This window comes from Rhinolophus sinicus, linkage group LG06 (assembly GCF_036562045.2).
Source record: "Rhinolophus sinicus isolate RSC01 linkage group LG06, ASM3656204v1, whole genome shotgun sequence".
Lineage (NCBI taxonomy): Eukaryota > Metazoa > Chordata > Mammalia > Chiroptera > Rhinolophidae > Rhinolophus > Rhinolophus sinicus.
Window position 1 is genome coordinate 163,951,879 of NC_133756.1, and position 18,942 is coordinate 163,970,820.

The 18,942-nt window shown below is 59.4% G+C and overlaps 1 protein-coding gene across 15 annotated transcripts in view; it reads right to left on the reverse strand.

Annotated features, from left to right (window-relative positions):
• Positions 1–18,942, reverse strand: part of SHANK2 (SH3 and multiple ankyrin repeat domains 2) — a 457,209-nt gene that overhangs the window by 238,221 nt on the left and 200,046 nt on the right. For 14 of the 15 annotated variants that reach the window (XM_074336881.1, XM_074336889.1, XM_074336888.1 and 11 more), the window contains 3 exons: positions 11,126–11,441; positions 4,828–4,997; positions 257–370 (listed from right to left, as the gene is read on the reverse strand). In XM_074336881.1, coding sequence (XP_074192982.1) covers positions 257–370; positions 4,828–4,997; positions 11,126–11,441 — 600 coding nt within the window. Of the gene's footprint in view, positions 1–256; positions 371–4,827; positions 4,998–11,125; positions 11,442–15,455; positions 16,094–18,942 lie in introns of those variants that run through there. The other variant, XM_074336893.1, reaches the window with a different exon arrangement.

The following is an 18,942-nucleotide window of genomic DNA, read 5'->3' on the forward strand; positions in this document are numbered from 1 at the left end:
GATCCACGTTTTCTAGACTGTGTACCGAGCAGCCTTCTAACTAACAGCTTCCACACTGTCTTGCACTGATTTGTGGTTTGGACAAAGCCCAGAGGAACTGAATCGACCTGCTAGAGAAGACCTTGTTCTGAAACAGCCTGTCCCTGGAACAACGCATCAGCTGGTTCTCGCTCCACACTCGGGGGAACCGACAACACTGCCCTGGCCCCAAGAGGTCCAGGAAGCACGGTGGGGTCACAGGGCGGCACCCGCTTACCTGCCTGGCTGTCCTTGGGCTTGCACTGGACTTCCTCCACGCACTCGGCCGGGAACCATCCGATGTGACCACGGGCGCTGCCTTCCCAGAAGCCCCCTTCGCCGATGCTCAGAACTGGAGACAAAGAGAAGGGTGGTGTTAGCAGGCAGGGGCCGGGCTCGGAGGGCGGCGGGGGGAGAGGCCAGCGCGGGAGAGGGGCCTCCATGCTGTGGGCCACGTGTGCCAGCTGACCACGCGCCCTTCGGCTATGAACCAGGGGACCTGGCAGTGTCCCTCGGACGGCCAGTGCCTCGGGCGGAGCACTGCAGTACCCACGTCGCCTGTGCTGTTTGCCCTTGGGGACAGAATGCAAACACCGGACATACTGGCATCTTTGCATCTTACACTATATTTCACGTGGCCACTTTGTCCCCTTTCTCGGTCTAATTGAGACAGAAGCGTGCTCACTGGAAGTCCCCACCACCAATTATTTCAGGGGTAACTCGGTGGGGGTGGGGGTGGGCAGGCCATTTCACGGGAGAGAAAGAATGGTGAGGTTGTGTCTGCCCCCACCCAAGCTGGGAAGGGGGCCCCAGTGTCCGGCTCCCCAGGATCTTTTGATCCTGTTTGAGGAAAGAGAATTCACAGCAGGAGACAGAAAAGCAGTGACAGGCTGTCTATTGATGACATGGCACTCTCTGGACTCGAGTGAAAAGGGCAGGATTCATAGACGCATTTGGACAACGCTGGCACGGGGTGGAGGGGCTGGCTCTGGGGCGTGCTGGCTTAATAACGAATATGCCAGTGCTGGGGGCACAGTCCCCTTAGAGAGAAGGGGCGCTGGGCTTGCCCACAGTGAAAACGCAGACAAGCCGGACGGAAGACACAGCCCAGTCTGCACGACGGGTTCTCCCTCCCTGGGCTTAGAGCTGGGTGCACAAAAGGGCCTCAGTGAACAGCCGCCACGAGGTGAGCATGTCTTTAAACTTGACCATTGCTGAACATGAGTGAGCAATGCCAGCCTAAAGACACAGGGTGGGGGCCCCCGCAGGACCCACGTGCTTCCCAAGGCACCATCGTAAGGGCCAAGCTCACAGCGGCGAGATGTGTGTGTGGGGGTCTTTAGATTGTAGGTCTTTGGTGCTGGGCTGGGGTGCCCCCAACAGCCTGGCTCCCCCAGAATGTGGCTGTGTAACAGGGAAATCAAGACAACCTCTGACCCCCTTAATCTTCTTTAAATGATCTGGACGCAAAGGCACCAGACTGCAGTCCCGGGGATCAGGGCAGCCTGAGTGCTTTCTTCCGGCTGCATTTTAATCTCAGAGGCCAGATAAACAGCAACTGGACCTGTGACTTTTGAAGGTCGACAGAACAGAACAGATTGGCTTTGTAGGTCTTTGCCTAATAATTTGCAACAATGACCTAAATGAAACAGACAAGCAACCCCCCCAGCTGACCGGTACGATCTGACCACTTGAAGCATCTCCCCCAGAAACCAACACCAGCCCCTTCCACGGCACGCTCCCCAGCTGACCGGGACACAGGCCGCGGTCCCAGCAGAATCCAGAGCTGAGATGGTCATCAGGAGGCCCAACCCTGGACGGCAAAGGGAGGCAGGTGCCTGGCCGGGCACGGCATGAGCCAGCGGCCAGTGCAGGGACCACACGTGCTTTCCTTGAGGCTGTGAGCAGGCCATTCTGCTTGTTGCAGGGGGTCTGGGGAGGACGAAACGCTCAGGAAGCACTCTGCCACATCTCACTGATGTGACACTCGGGAAAGCTGCTCAAGCTCCGTGCCTCAGTTTCCTCATTTGCCAGAGCGGGACAACACGCTTTAGCTCACAGAGCACACGAGCCCGGCACGGGGCTCCATCACAGCTCACTCGCTTCCTCCCGAGCCCCCATCAGAACACATTCCAGTTCCGCATTTCATGCGCATCAAGCGTCCACTTCTGGGGTGTGACTGTTGTTATGAGACCAAGAGGAAGGATGGCAGGCTGGCTGGAGGGAGGGGAGAGGAAAAGACAAGGAAGCAGAGGAGATGTATTTATAGCCACCAGCTCGGGGACCCTGCACACTGGGGTGGTATCAGTGGTACTAGGAGGAGGGGACACAACAGGCTCAGTGCCGAGGGACGGAGAAAGGGCCCGGGATGGTCCTGGGTTTCTGGTAGAGCGAATGGAAGCTGGTGGCCCTCTGTACAGAGGTGAGAGGCAGAGAAGAGAGCACGTGTGGGGGGTGGAGGGACTTGGGTGCCATCGGGAACACCCTAATTTAAGGGGGTCTGCATCACTGGCTCTTCAGTCTGTAAGTAGCCACGTGTGAGTCCTGAAGCCGTGGACGCTGGCTCACACAGGTGGGCCTGCCCTCTGGGGCTGTCTGCCCACACTGTCAGGGCACATTCTGATGGCTGCCGGTCGGGCACCCCGTGTCCTGGTCAGGACGATGACTGTTGTGGGGTCAATGGAACTACTGCACACGCAGGGCCAAAGCGCTGACCTCACGACACGTCTAGTATTAAGATTCAAAGTGGCAGGTCAGGTGAATTTCTATTATACATTTATAATCTGAACACTTGTATTTTAACATTTACAAAAATACCGCATTAAACTATGCAGGGACAATTCGGGGACTCCCGTTTCTGGGTGTGACGGTCACAGTCCCCGCTGGACCACACCACAGAAGGCAGCTGTAAATTTAGCCTGAAGGGCAGGAGGGCCGCGACCTGAAGGTACTACAACGTGGAGAGAAGACATGCCTGGTGGGGGGCATGCTGGGGGGGGGCGGGGGGGCCGCCGTACAAAAGCCCCTTCTCCCCATGGCCTGATGAAGTAGAGTCCCCACGGCAGGGCTGGTGGTGGAGGGACCCAGGGGAAAGACCTGGTTCTCAGCGGCCTGGAGAGCTACACAGGTGAGTCAGGAAACTGTGCAGTCTGGAGAGACTGGGGGCATCCCCCCGAGGGAAAGCGCTGGAGAGGATGGAAAAACACAGCCTCCCCACATCTCCGACTGACCCCAGGACAACACATGCGCAGAATAGATACAAGGCCACTCAGCTCACGTCTTTGGAGATCTGAGCTCACCCAGAGCTGTCACCCAGGAAACCGGCCAAAGCGAAAGACCAAAAACGAACAGAAGCCAAAATCTCCACAACCTAACTCTCATGATGTCCAGAACGCAACAGAAAACCAGCAGACACATGGAGACCTAACAGGAAGGAGCCCGTTCTCAGGAGAAAAGAAAACCAGGTGAGCCAACCCCAAGGCAACCCCGAGGGTGGGATAACAGACAGGGATTTTAAAGGGACCATATACCAGCCCACGATGTCATAAAAACAGTCCGTGCTGTCGATGTGTAGAAAATCTCAACAGAGTAATGGGGAGTCTTGGCAAATAAAAAGAAAAAAAAAAAATACACGTGTGGAAATGCTAGGGTTTAAACATGTAACTTCTGTAAGAAGATTCATAAGATGGACTTAACAGTAACGGGACGTTTCAGAGGAAAGAGTGAGTGAACTTGAAACCAGTTTAATAGAAATGACGTAAGGTGAAGGCAAAGACAGGGAGAACCGGCACAGAGCCCCTGGGACTGGATGCCCCTGGCAGCTACGTGCGGCTGGGCGAGCAGAAGGGACCTGGACAGAACCTGGGCTCCACGTGCCTCTAGGAACTTGGACAATCCAGGTGAGGTCGGCCGGGTTAGTGCCAGGTACAGGGGGGCACCTGAGTCAGTTACCAGTCCAAGGCCAAACAGCGACTAGGTGGGGAAGGCAGGACGTGAACCTGGCCTACCCACCGCCAGGGGGCATGCCCTCTACTGCATGCCAGGCACCTCCCGAAAGCCTGCCCTCCTGGCTGGCACCTGTGCTGCGCCCTTTCTTTTCTCCCTGGTGAGTTCGCTGCCTCACGTGGCCTGCAGCCCACTCCTGCCTTCTCCACAACCCTCCCGTGGCCTCACACCATGGGGCTCGGCTGCAGCCACTGCTGACTGCCCCCGCCCCGCACATGCCCCCTCTGCATCCATCTCCCCAAAGCGCCTGCCATCCTGGTCTCCCTGCTCAGACCATCGCTGGTCCCCACGACGCTGGCACCACAGCCGCACTCCGAGGCCTGGCATTCCTGGTGGCCCTCACGCCTTTCAGCCTCGTTTCCTGCTCTTCCCCCGAGGGGCCCCCTCCTGCCAACACGGCGACAGCTCGCCTTGGACACTGCAGACCCCTGGGCGCTGGCTCAAACTGCACCGTCCACCGGGGCCCCCTCCCGACTCCCAACAAGACGCTACCAAATCCGGTCTGTGCTAGGACTGGTCCCAGCACCTCTTCTTCCCGGGAGAGCCGGGAGGCCCTGGGGGTTTCCATGTGGAAAGGAGCCATGGATGCCCTCGTCCGCCCCACCCTGTGCCCTCCACATGGCATTTCATTCCAGATGCACGTGTTGTCATCCCTGACACACGACAGGGACACTGAAGCCGTGTCCTGTGAGAATGGCTGGCAAGCATCCCTCTGTGCCCTGTCTGCCTCCCGGGGCTCCGTATCTCCACAGAGGCCCCAGCCTGACCTTGTCCCAGAAGCAGAGGACACCCGTGGAGACTGACCTTTCACCCTGTCGCCACGGTGAAGGGGGATCTCGCCATCGACCTGGGGTTGGTATGGCTTGACGACGACGAACAGCCTCCCGGGCACCGCGCTGTACAGCTTCCGCTTGGGCCCCGGGTACTCAAAGGCGGAGAGTGTGTCCTTGTTGGCACCAGGCGGGAAGGTTGGCCTGTGAGGGACGGGGCAGAGAGAGAGAGAGAGAGAGAGAGAATGTCACCACCGGAGACACAGCAGGCCACACGCCATACCTGCGGCCAGTCTAGTCACAGCAAAGGTGTGCCAACGGCAGGCATATCGGGGCTCCCGCTTCTAGACGGGGCTGAAGACATGTAAGGGCCCAGGGGCAGCATCTGAGATGAAAAGAGTCTAATCGCATCTTTTCGCGATTCGTGGGGAATGTAACCCCACGTACATTCCCAAAGAAGTCAGAGCAGGGGCTCCGACAGGCACGTCTGCCTGTGTTCACAGCGGCTTTAGTCAAAGCCGCCAAGCGGGAACCACCCAGATATCCACAGACGATGAAGGGTACACAAAACGCGGTCCCTCCACACTGGAGTGTCACCCAGCCTTAAAAGGAGGACATCCTGACACCTGCTGCCATGTGGATGGACCTGGAGGACACTGTGCTGAGTGAAACGAATCAGACACAGAGGGACACATCCTGTGTGACCCCATCACATGAGGCATGAGGTCCCTGGAGGAGTCAGATTCACAGAAACAGGAAGTAGATGGGGGTGCGGGGCTGGGGGAGGGGAAGGGAGTGAGTGCTCAGTGGGGACAGAGTTTCCGTTTGGGGTGACGGAGAGAGTCCCGGAGGGGGTGGAGGTGCTGGCTGTACCTCGTGAGGATGCCTGAGGCCTCTGAGCTGTGCACTTAAACTCGGCCAAGGGATGAAGCACAGCCAGATGGGATTTAACCACGGGCAGGACGGCTGCGGCCCCGAGTCTCCACATCAGGAAACGTGGGTCAACGTGGGCGAGTGACCGGAGCCGTTTCCCAGCCATCCTGTGAGAACATGGACCTGCCCGCACGCGGCACTTTCTCCCCAGTTCACTGGTCAGTCACTTACACATCCATCCAGCCACTCATCCGGCAAGTATCTGGGGGTCCAGAGACACCCGTGAACATGAGACAGGCATGAGCCTCACGGGGTGAAGGACAACTTGGAAGACGCCTTTCTACATGTCTGATGGGTCGGCACCGAGGACAAGGTGACTCAGGCAGAGGCTGCAGGAAAGGCTCTGCAGGGATGTGTTGGGCAGGCCTGACGCCCCAGAGAGCAGCCATGTGACTGGACGGGCTCTGGGTCACCCTGGACTGCAGCAGGGCAGGGTGCCCGAGGTCAGGGTGACGTGCAGAGTGATGGGAGGGTTAGATACGGCAAGAAGCAGGACTGCCTGCACCGGAGGCCTGTTGGAAATCGGTGTTCCCAGGCTCCTGCCTCACACAGAGGGAGGAGGCTGTTTGAGAGATGCCGGCTACGGCTCTGGGAAAGGGTGGCACATCCAACACAAACGGCCCCGAGCCCTGACTGTCCACTGGCAGCTGCGTCTTAAGCATGAGAGCTCAGATCCCATGTCACCTGTACCGCCAGCACTGTCTCCCCCCGACCTGGGGCCAGACAGAAACGTCAGCGTCCTCAGCTGGCACGCAGCCCTGGGCTCCACAGCCCCACCGCGGGCATCTGGGTTTAGCTTTGCCTCTGCTGTCCTGTGACAGTACCTCGCCCTCCACACCTTCCCTGAGGCCTGAGGAGATACGACGGGGATGGACAGTCATCAGGATGTCCCTCCTGGTAGACATGGTGACACTGGCTGGGGCAACCCGCGTGTCCCAGGCCGTGTGTGGACGCCACGGTGAGATCCACGGTGATGGGAGACGCCGCCAGGCGCCGGCACTGCCCCACTGCCCCCACAGTCGCCATGGTGACCGTGGGCCACGGCCGCTGGCTTCTGCGAGTACAAGGTCACCCAGCTTGGAGTGGAAACAGGGGTTCTGGCAGGTGGGACTCCACCCCGCCCTGCACACCCCTTCCAGGGCAGTGGGGAGGGTGCCAAGAGCCTCCTGCTTTGGGGACCAGTTCTGAATTGCCTCCCACCTCCTGCCGTCTGCTGTCTGTTCTGGTTACGGCGCATCCCTGCCCCTCCCTGGCGCCCAGCCAGCCCCCATCCCCTCCACCAGGGGCCCCTGAACTCCCCCACAGACATCTGAACCCCGCTTGACTTGTGTGACCTCTGACTCCAGGACCATTGTTAGAGACTTCTGGGGTTCCATGTCCTCGACTATATCCGCCCTTGCCCACTCTTCTTTCTCGGGTGGGGACGTGGCGTTCACCCCTGAATGCTGAGTGCCCCACACAGAGGAGGCTGGGCTCCCTGGGGTCTGCGGCCCCACCTAAGAGGTTCTGCCCTCTGAGCAACCCCCACCCCACCCACTGGACGTGAGGCGCTCCCCTCGGGCTGGCGTTCCTTCTGGGGGTGCTCAGGGCAGACCAGCCGCTACTCAGGGGGGGGACACTGGTGATGCCGATGTCACCTTCCTCCAGATGGGCTGCGGGCACAGGCTCGAGGCTGGCCCTGCCTGCCTGACCAGGACTCTCCCGGGACGGCCAAGCCCGCCGTCCAGGGTTGGCCCTCTGTCCGCCCTACCCACCCGAAACCTAAACACCCGCCTGGCATCAGCTTCCCATGGCCAAGTTCAGGGAAATGAAAGTGACGTGGGTAATAGACAGGCTCTCACGAGCCCCTGCCAGGTTCTGCCTGGGAGTGGGAGACTTTCCAGCTCAGCCCCTACCTGTGGGGAAGGTCGGTGTGGCTGTCCCCCCACCCTGTGAGCCCGAGAAAGACGGGGCTCAGAGAGACACAGCCTGGGAGCTGTGGGGGCCTTTAACCTCTGCCTGGGCTCGAAAGCATGCGCCTTTCCACTCTGCTGAGCTAACTTCACCCAAGAAACGCTCATTAGATTGGGGAGGGGGAGCAGCCACCCCAACTTTGCAAAACTACATCAAGAGCTGTTCTGGACCTGGCAAGAGATATCAGCCCCCTGGTTATTGGGGAGGGGTCTTGGCAGGACCCAAACCCCCTCTCTACACTCGGTGTCGGTGATGGGGCAAGTGGATGCAATGAAAGCCCCATCTCCCATGGTTCTTAGAGACACGGACCAGCCATGCCAGCGGGCGCCACTAGAGGGCGCGTCTCAGGCAGGTGTGTGCACAGAGCCTTCCTTGCACCTGAGCCAGGGCGCTAAAAAGATGCTGCAGATACACTGGCTCCCCATCACTCTGGGCCCTCTCACCTCTCCTGCCTTACACTTGGGCCAGCTGGCTATGAGGGCTCGGCTCCAAGGGGGAGGCTGACTCTGAGCACAGCACAGAGCCCGGGTGAGGGAGGGAGGCAGTCAGCGGGTGCCGGCAGGAGCCCAGGCAGGAAGGGGCCTTGGCCCCCTCCCACCAAGTCTGCACCTGAGGGTTTGGTTCTAGCCACAATGATGCACCCATCACACCCTGGCTGAGGTCTCTGGGGCCTGAGAGATGGGTGCTGGCAGCCAGCTTTCCGAACCGTGCGCATCAAGAGAGAACGGAAGGGACAAGGTGGGCGCCCGCATCCAGAGGCAGTGCTGAGGATGCTAAGCCTCCCTCGACCCAGCTGACGTGGTTTTCTCCATTTCTCCTGTCCCTGAGCCAAGCGTGTCACCCAGGCGGTGGCACCTGCAGTGCCTGCCCCACAGCAGCCAGAGGGTCCTTCTAAAGTGTCACTGATGGTGGCAAACACTTCTGTGGAACTTACTATGAGCCAGACACAGCAAAGCCGGGTGCTGGCCGGGCCAGGACAGCTCTCCCTGACCGGGATAGGTCGCGGGACCACGGCTGGGGGACTGACTGTCCTGCTCTTAGCTCTGATAGTTCTGTGTCCCGGGCAAGGCTGGGTACTAGGTTGCTCTGCCCACAGCTCTGGGTGACAAAGGGAACAGGTCTGGCCAAGCGCCCGGCCTTGGGTTGAACAGGGATCTGGGCTTCATCTAAGAGCCAGTGTGGACTGAGCAGCTACTATATGCAAGGCACTGCCCTGAAGTCATTCATTCAGTCTCGAGAACAACCCGAGGGAGCGGGGCACAGTCATGATCCTCAGCTTACAGTCGCCAGGGATGTGGCACAAAGGGTGAGGTGACTGGCCCCAGGTGGGGTCCAGGGCACGTGCTCAGGAAGTCCTGGGATCAGGCATTCAGGACAGGCTGGCTGCTGCCATTATCTCACACACACGTGCTCACACACACACACACACACGCACACACGCACGCACACACACCTGCACAGGAAACCAGGGACAATCAGACAGGGTCCCTGCCACACATGCCAGTTGCTTTTCTCTCTTCAGAAGCAACATTTTGTTTGTAGCTTTGCAAACCCCTGGCCACACTGCCTTCGGTACCTTATTAGGTTTCATGCTGGAGGACGGGGGCACACTCTTCCTAAAATTATAGCCATAATTCTAGCCGATGGTGTGAAGTGGAATTTTCTGCCTCTGGGGAATCCTTTAATTTAGCTTTAAACTGCTCTTAGCACCTGGGACTCCTCCCTTGGGGTGACTCAGAGTGAGAATCTAGACCAGAGCCAGGAGCTGGATCTCACCGTTCGAAGAATGAGACTCGGGTGGGAAGTGTTGATGGGCTAAAGCACTGATGTGGGCTTGGGGGTGGGGTGGGGTACCAGCAACGAGAGGATTCTGCCCGTGGCCCCCAGGGGCACATGCCCCCCACCGCCTCTGTGGCTGCAGCCCGGAGACCTGGCCTGCTGCCCACGGTCACGGCACTCAGCCCCCTCCGCAGCCACGTGAAGCACTGAGCCCTTGGCCCGGGGGGCCCTGCCTGAGCCCGCACCCCAAACAAACACCAAGCTTGCAGGACGGGGCCATATGCCCCCTCCCACATCCTGATCTTAGCTGGGGTACGGCGTCAGGCAGGACTCACCAGAGGCGGGGTTGGTGACTGCAAGGGCTTGGGACACCCAGGAGGAAACGTGGAAGGTGGGTGGGGATGTGGGCGACCGGGCACTGAGGGCCGGACAAAGGGCACATTCAAATCTCAGCGGAAACGCCATGCCAGCCAGGAAAACACAGGTCCTCACGCCCTTCCCGGCCACTGTGAGTGAGGACAGAGCGCAAGGAGGAGAAACCCTGGCGAATCCCAGCTGCAGAGTGAGAGCCAGCAGCCGAGGTCAGAGTCCTGCCCCGGCGACATACTGGCCACGTGACCCCGGGCCTCAGTCCTCTCATCTGAGAAATGGGAGGGTGCAGCACCCCTCAGAGGCTCTGCGGGGGGAAGGAGCCAGGAGACCTGAAGTGCATGGAACAGGCCCGGGCCCACAGGACTGCACGGCAGGGTTTGTGGTGACACAGATGGTCGTTGCTTGGATGCTCACGGACCCCCAAGGCTCAGGCAATGAGCTCTCCCCTGCCCCCAGCCTCCTCGCCTGAGAAATCCTGGAAGGAGGCGTGACAAGGTGGAGAGTGTGCTTGGGAGCTGGCGCTCTGCGTGGGGATGCAGCTTCCCTGGCTGTGGGGACACCGCGGGGGAGGGGTGGGCAGACCCCTGAGTCGGATATCCAGGGGGTGTCCCATGCCCCGTCTGACCTGGCTGGCCTGTGTCCTCGTCTAGAAAAGGGACAGGGTTCCTTCTGCTGGGGGCTGCTCAGAGACCGCTGAGACTCTCCATATCCCGACGCATGGGCAGACACGACAGGACCAGCTGCGACTGCCAGCATGACTGCTGGGGTTTGCAGCCTCCAGTGCCTGCCTTGGCCCCTCTCAGCCTCAGTTTCCTCATCTGTGCCAGGCTTTCTCATTGCTGGGAATGAGCGCTCATTCTGGATAAGGCACGTTTGCAACGGAAACAGTGGCAGGTTTGCAATGAGGCATGAGGAAGAACTCTCAGCACAGAGCTGCTGCTGGCCTTGGCCCCCACTGTCCACGTGTCCCTTTAAGGACCCAGAAGCCAACGCACAAGGAAGGAAACGAGGTCCCAAACACCAGCAGCCGCCCCAAGCCCCCAGGAAGCTCCAAGCGCCCGGCTGCTCAGTGCCCACATGGGTCCGAGTGGTCACTACGGGTGCAGTGTTCGTGAAGATGGCCCTGGCCCCTGCTCTCAGGGGACAGATGGAATGAAACAGGCGTCTGCTCCAGCACTGGGCCTGCCCCGGGGTCTAGGACCGGGGGCTGCAGTGCGTGCGGCCTTCGTGTCACTGGTCTCCACGGGAGCCCCTCCGACCCTGTGCCTGTTCCCACCCTGCCAGCTGCTCCTTACCCCACGTGCCAGGGCTGCTGGGGCCGCTTGCCATCGTCGCCAGCCCCGCCGAGCCTGTTGAGCGATGGGGACCGGCTGCGGGGCCCGGGGACGTAGCTGCCGATGGTCCTCAGGGCCCCATCGGCCTTGCCGGGCGCCTGCTGCAGCAGCTGGGGCGAGAGGCTGCGGTGGGAGGCGGCAGAGCAGACGGCCCAGTCGGGCACGCTGGAATTGAGGTTGTTGTCGCTGTTGGAGCGCAGCAGGACCCGGGGGGCGGCCAGCGTGCTGGGGGGCCGCCGCCTGCGGTTGGAGTAGGCCGGGGCCTCTCGGAAGGGCACTGGGGTAGAGAGAACGGAGAGGCGGGTGAGTGTGTGGCACTGTCAGCGCTGGGGCGGGGGGGGGTAGGGGGGTGCACATGCGAGCCGAGCGGAAGGCGCCGTGCGTTCTGTGTTGAGCCCCCGCAGGACCCCACGTGCACAGAACTCACCCCGACACAGAAGCACAGATGGGGTAGAGACTGCAGCTCAGGAAGGGTCAAGCTAACACTTGAGATGGAAGGGACACGGGGCCCGACTTCCGTCCAGGACAGCACTGGCGGCAGGCACGTGTGAGGACAGATGGCCCCGCCTCACAGCGCGGTCAGGACACTGCACAGCCACAGAGCTCCTGCTCCTCCTCGCTCTGACCTAAACTTGGCCCCTGCTGTGGGCTGAACGGTGTCCGCACGCCCCCAAGTTCATTACTGAAGTCCTGAGCCCCAGCACATCAGAAGGTGACTGGATGTGGAGCTGGGCCTTTACAGGGGTGATTAAGGTCAAACAAGGTCACTGGGGTGGGTCTTCATCCACTGTGACTGGGGTCCTTATAACAGGCAGAGATCAGGACAGACACACACAGAGGGACAACCATGTGGGGACACAGGGAGGAGACGGCCGTCTGCACGCCGAGGACAGAGGCCTCAGAGCCAGCCCTGCCGACACCTGGCTCTCGGACTCCAGCCTCCAGGACTGGGGACAGTGAGTGTCAGTTGTTTAAGCTGCCCAGTCTGTGGGACTGTGTTACGGTGGCACCAGGACAGTCACATAGCCCTTCCGTCTACTGTGTGGAATTACTTGGCTCTACCCCAAGCATGCTCCCTTCTTCACCCAGCACACAGGGACCCAGCAGCGTGACACGGGAGGGCTGGGCACGCCTCACCTGGCTTCTCACTAAGTTCTAGACGAGAGGCAAGGCCCACCCAGCCTGGGGACGCAGAATGAGGGCACTGCCCCCGGGGACGTGGAAGGGCCAGCACTGCAGCCGCCCGGGTTGCTCCGAGGGCAGGAGTAAGAGAGAGAAAGAGTCCTTTCCAAGAAGAGGCATCTAGAGAACAGTAGCCCCCAGGCCGCAGGGGAAATAACATGCCAGTGACTCCTGGCTGCACAGGACGCGCGCTTCCTTCACACCCTCGGTGCCCAGGCAGCTTTCCCACGCCCCAGGATCTGCATACCCAGCTGAGCGAGCTCTGTGCTGCCTGAGGCCAGGGCTGACCCCAGAGCCTGGAGCTGCAGAGCTACAGAAAACCCGCACCCTCCCGGAGAGCAATCTGGAGACGGGAATCTCGCAGGAGAAGACTGAGTCCTGGATGAGCTCCCACCGCCGGCTGCCCAAGTCAGAGCCACAGTGAAGTCCTTCATGAAAACTAAGGACAGCAGCCCTGCTACCAGCCCCCGCCCATGGTGGACAGCAGGGCTCATGGGGACAGAGGTGGCGCTGGCGGGGCTCATGAAGGCAGGCAGAGGTGTGCTGCCAAACTCACTGGGGACAGAGGTGGAACTGGTTAAGCTCACAGGTGGCTCAGAGAGCCCTGGCAGAGCTCACTGGGGTCAGAAGTGGCACTGGCAGAGGACCCTGGGGGAGAGGTGGCACTGGCAGGGCACTGGGGAGAGGTGACACTGTCAGGACACTGGGGAGAGGTGGCACTGGGGAGAGGTGACACTGTCAGGGCACTGGGGAGAGGTGGCACTGGCAGGGCTCCACTGAGACAGTTGTGACCCAGTGCACCCGTCTGCCACATCCCAGGACGCCCAGCTGTCCTGGAGAAGCAGAGACGGGGCCACCCTGGGAAAGCCACACAGGAGGGCATGAGGCTTCCTGAGGACACATACTCGGAATTCACATTCTGGTTCAGAACAGTTGGTGAAAATTAGGAAATGACACATGGGGGGGGGGGTCACATTCTTTCCAATCAGGCAGCAGTGAGGTTTTGTCCACCCCGTTTCCCCTGAGAAGATTTCATGTGAGAGCAAGACGCAGTGTGCATGCCCTGGGCTCCCCAGCTCGGACCTGCACCCACTCTAACTCCTCAAAGTAGTTGGACTCACAGATAGCGGGCAGGGCCAGTCCCCTGGCCGGGACAGGGCTGGGGACCAGGAAAGGCTGGCGACATTCTCCAGGGACCCGTGTCCAGAGCCTGAGGCTGCTCTCTCCAGGGACACGCCCCCACATCCCCCCCCCCCCCCCGGGAATCAGCCTCCCCACTCCTAGAGAAATTTCATCTTGGGGCAAAGTCCCCGAGTCTGTGTTTTGCTGGTCATGAGGGAAAACCACATGGGGGTCACTCCCCCAGAGCAGACAGAGGCCAGAAAGACTTTAAGGATGAGTGAGAGCTCATCAGTTAGGGTGACAATGCAGCGGGTGGGGGGTGCTTTGGGGCCACCTGAGACCTGTCTGCCACAGGGGTGGGGACTGAAACACCTCCGCGAGGGCTGAGGCTTCCACCACCTTAGAGAGCAAGTGTGTCCCTCTCACAGAGATTGCTGGCTGGAGACTCACAGCGAGAGCGCCGGCATCTCAAGCAGACACACCAAGTAGAGCAGCCACAGCACTCCCAGCTTCCCGTGTCATCTCCACCGCCCCCCAACCCAAGGAGAGGCCAGGGCTCACGCCCACCATGGGGCAGGGACACTCCTGCTCCAAGGGGACGCTCCTGGACAGGGAAACGCCTGTGGTCCATGACAGGGGCTCACGCCAAGCCCCCCAGGGTCCCTGATGATACAATAGCATCTGTTTTCTGACCAGTGTAACTGAGAAAGATCCGAATACCCTCCACAGAAAGTGATGGAATTTGGGGGAATCCTGCCCGTGGCTGAGATGGACTCGGAAGGGACACAGAAAGCTCCTCACGTCACACTCCCCAGGAAAATGTCCACGCTCTGCATGGATTGCAAAAACCGAGTCTCCGAATGTGAATCTGGGTTACTAACGTAAGAAAGGGAGCAGGAGGAAGGCTGTGTCTTACACAGATTCCCTAGAAACGGCTGAAGAGGGCCTTCTGAGAGTGGGGCTTGGAGAGCGCCGAGAATTCACACCCTCGCAAGGCTGAGGGAAAAAGCAGCGGAGACATCTTACACTGTGCCCTGAGGACGGTGAGTTACTCCAATGGAATCACACAGCGACATTAGGGCGAACATTCAAATGAAAATTGTCTCGCTTAATTACCAAGATTCAACATTAAATTAGTTTCCTGTGCAACTTAATTGCACAGGAACCCTCCGCCCCACCCCCACCCCGCATCTGGTTTATGGCTTGGGCTGGGAGCCGCCTTCCTAATGCCTCCAAAGTAACGTCTTCATAAACCTTTCGATTTCACAAAAACGAGAGCTCTCCGTCTGACAAAGTAACCAGAGCCCTCGGAGGAAATGTTTTTTGTGGTGTTTTGTTGTTGTTGTTGTTGTTAAAAAGGGTTAAAAATAACTCTTTCCCCGTCTGAAAATGATTAATATTCCACCCAACTGTGTCCTTCTTTCAGGCAATCTGCAAACTCTAAGTGGGTGGGTGTTTTCTTAACCGTCTACATGCACTAATTTATACATTCTTTTTCCACAAAAATCACACAAGGTGTGACAAAAAGCGTGTGCACTTTTAAAGTCTGCCACACTCGCTACTTCCCGCCCACCCCATGCACTTGAACCCAGGGACCATCAGGAGAGCGGGATGTGGTCCCGACACCGCCCGCCTGGCCGCTGTGGCCAGTGCCGTCCTCGTCCTCACCTTCCTTCCGTACCCCAAAGAAGTGCTCACGAGCCCCCAGGAAGCAGACAGGCTAGTCAGCGCTTCCTTTGTTTTCCCTGGGACTGAGTCCCCACTATGCCCTGGGCAGTCACCATGGATGCATGTTCCGGAATGCCGTTCTGCAAGGGGCTAGAGACTTGGGGGGACAAAACCAAAATAACACGGCACATTCAAGTGGGTGAAGATTGCAGACCAACTTACATGCCAAGAAGGAACAACCAGCAATTTTTGGAGGAACCGGAGGCCCCCGCTCCCCTGCTAATCCCCGTGCACCGTGCTCCCTGCAGCGTGGCCTTACCTTCCTTTTTGCTGAAGGCATTTAACAAAGACTTCATTTTCCCTCCGACTTTGGCAGCCGTCCGCCGCTCATTATATAACCTTCTCGGATGGGAGGAAGGGGAGCGGCACTGCCCGGCCCCCCGGCGCTGGAGCGGAGTGGACCCGGGGAGCGGCCGCGGGCGTCTGGGCACGGCGTGCCTCCAAGCATCGCTGGGTATGCCAGACCCAGCGTGCTGGTGACAAAGCCCACCCCATAGTCTGTCTGTCAGCTGGGAACCAACTGTGCGTAGATGGGGCCACGCTCAAGCCCCACGGCCTCTCCCGGCGCCCGTCATGTGAGCAGCGCTACTTTGCTTCTGGGATCCGCACCGCCCGGGGAGGGGGGCTAACAGGATCCGAGCATCCTGGAGCCGGCGGCCGGAACACTCGGGAGGCATGTGTGAGCCTGAGCCCCGATTATTGCAGGAAACCGGGCTGCTGCTGGGGCCACGTCTGCTCACACACACCTGGGGCTAAACAGAATGCGCTGTGCTTTGCTAATCTTGTTTGTAAAGAAAAAGCCAAGTTTCCTCTCATGCTACTTGTCTGTCTGCCAGCAGATACGGAGAGCAAGTCCAGAGGCTCAAACCTCCCCAGTGCCAGATAGCTTCACGCCGGACCCACGTTCACTGGGCAGCCTTCGCCTGCGTTCCGGGATTTCTGCACATGACCCAGATTTCCGTTCAAAAGAATCAGACACAAGTACCCATTACCTCCCTGGCCCATCCCCATTGTGGTAATTACCCTGGAGAAAACAGGTCCCCCCCCCCTTTTTTAAAGGGAGATGAAACAATTAAACGGCAGCCGAGCAACGGCCAGCCCTGAATCCAGGCAGCTGAGAAAAATGTGCATCTTCAGAGCCACTTTGCACATTTCTTTAGTGTCTCCACCCGACAGAAGTTGAGGAGACACCGGGCAGGGGACAGTGAGGAAATGCTACCTGTAAAGTAGTGTGTACTGTGTAGAAGGGGCGTCACCAGTGTGCCCTGTGGCAGGTGGCAGGGGGCACCACAGAGGAGAGGGGTCTGGAAGGGGGTCACCACAGAGGAGAGGGGTCTGGAAGGGGTCACCACACGAGGAGAGGGGTCTGGAAGGGGGTCACCACACGAGGAGAGGGGTCTGGAAGGGGGTCACCACAGAGGACAGGGGTCTGGAAGGGGGTCACCACACGAGGAGAGGGGTCTGGAAGGGGGTCACCACAGAGGAGAGGGGTCTGGAAGGGGGTCACCACACGAGGAGAAGGGTCTTCTTGAACACTAAACGGGGCTCTGGGGAGCGGGCTCTGTCACCCGCTGCGTCTGCTGCTGGGGCTGTAATTAAGTGTGCAGTTTTTCGGTTGCTAAGAGAACTGCTTCCGAAATTAAAAAAAAAAAAAAAAAAAAAAAAAAAAAAACACAGAGAGAGGAGGAGAGAGAGAGAAGATGAGGAACAAGCAGCGGGAACATGTGAAACGAAGTCCGTATGGTTGACATACTTGTGACAAGAATGACAGCAGAAGCAGCAATGGGACGCCCAGACTGGCGGACGCCATGCCAGACGGTCTCCCAGTGCGTGAGAACAAAATCTGCCTCGGACCATCCAGCGTGCGCCCTGTATTAGCCACGCACCTAAATGCCATCTCTCTAAGTCCCACCGCATCACGTCACATGCCCTCTGCTGCTGGCACTCTCTGCCTGGGAGACTCCCGCCGCCCACCCCGCCAGGTCCCAACCCCCAGGCCGGAGCCCCAGCTGGTTCTAAGATGTGCCCTAAGAAGTGATTCTGTCACTGCGCATTTATCACCCAAGACCCCACCGAGTTGTCCCGCACACTTCACACCCTTGGGGACAGAGGTGGCACTGGAGAAGCTCAGGGTCCTTGCACATGTGGGACAGGAAGCATAGCTTCCAGAAGCATCTCCCTCAGATGCAGGAAGTGTCACCAACAGGGACTCGACTCGGGCTGCCACCGTGGGAGGCTGAAGCTGTGTCCCCGGGCAGACTGGCTGGGGGTCTGCGAGATGGCCATGTCTGGCTCCTGGGGGTGCACTGGCCACAGGCCCGGCCGTCTTCTGGCTGGCACAGGACGCCAGTGACGGCTAGCCAAGGGAGCCCCCTCCAGAGGCTGAGCCCTGTGTGCCACGTGGGCCCCGGGCACTCGCCACAGCTCAGGGAAGCCTCCGGGGCGTGGGAGGCTCAGCGATGCTCAACCCTGCCTCCATCTGTCGGTGATGGATGCCCTCCCAGCTACACGCAGCCTCGTCCCGCGCCAAGTTCCCACGCCAACCTTCGCTGCCAGCGGAGCCGAGTGCCAGCATTCCAGGGTCGATGGTGGTAGGGACGTCACCAAAGGCCAGCGGAGCCCCCAACATTGTAGGCCCGCCCCCAGCTGCTGACCTTGGGTGGAGGATGTAGGGAAAAATCCCACCTCTTTTCTGAGTTGAGGACAGAGGGGGCAGAACCCCAGTTCCCCAAACAGCAGGGACACGTGGCCCAGGTGGGAGAGCCACTGTTTCTCGCAGTGGATTTTGCCCACACATGGGGCAGAGTCAGAAACACAGCATCCTGGGGCTGCCCACCCGAGAAGGGGCCTTGTATCCAGCAAACAGGCCTGGGGTGGAGGGGCCACGCACCCCTACATTCCAGTCCCATGCACTCGTGGATGGCAGGCTCTGTGTGGGTCCAGGGGATACAGAGTAAACAGGAGAGGCTCCTGGTCCCCTCTCGACTGCACAGGGGCGGAGCTGGAAATGAGACCTGACTGGAAACAGTAGGATTTGAGGAACCCAGGAAATAGCCCACACCAAAGGAATCCTATTCCAGACACCTTCCAGTCTTTTAGTAAGCAGACAACTTTTCCAGCCCACATTCCCAGGAATCTGAGTAAAGACGTCACAGAAATGAGGAGCCGTAGCTCTGGCATGTATGTGCAGGCCTACTATGTGCCCGGCCCTGGGCCAGGCTCTGCCCCACAGAAACCCTGTCGGGGAGGTGGGCCTCCGCTAGCAACGAAGGCCTCCTCGCCACGGGCAGGCATGCTCTCCTCGAACACTTCCAGCAACAGGGAGCTCACTACCTGTGTGCGGTGGTTCCCGCTGTCAGACGCAGGCTGACAATCCTGGCTGTGGGCCACATGCACAAATCTCCTTTCCCTTTGCACAGATGATATGCCTGCACCCGCCACATAGTTTGAAGGGAAAGCCGAGGCACTAAAAGCCCAGACTGCACTCTGCCCTTCACACTGAAGCCACAGAGACCCGGGGCTGACCCAAGTGAATCTAGAAATTGGGCAGCAGAGGCAGAGGGACGTGGACCTGCCCTTGGTCTCCTACCCCCAACCTCCTGCAGAGCCGCAGGAATGAAGCAACACGGACTCCATTCTCCAAGACGAGGGGATTAGAAACCCTGAGAGCTGGAGGCCCAAAAGGAAAATCAAGACAAAGATGGAAGCCGAAATTTAAACCCCATTTCCCCGGCAGGCTCCCAGAC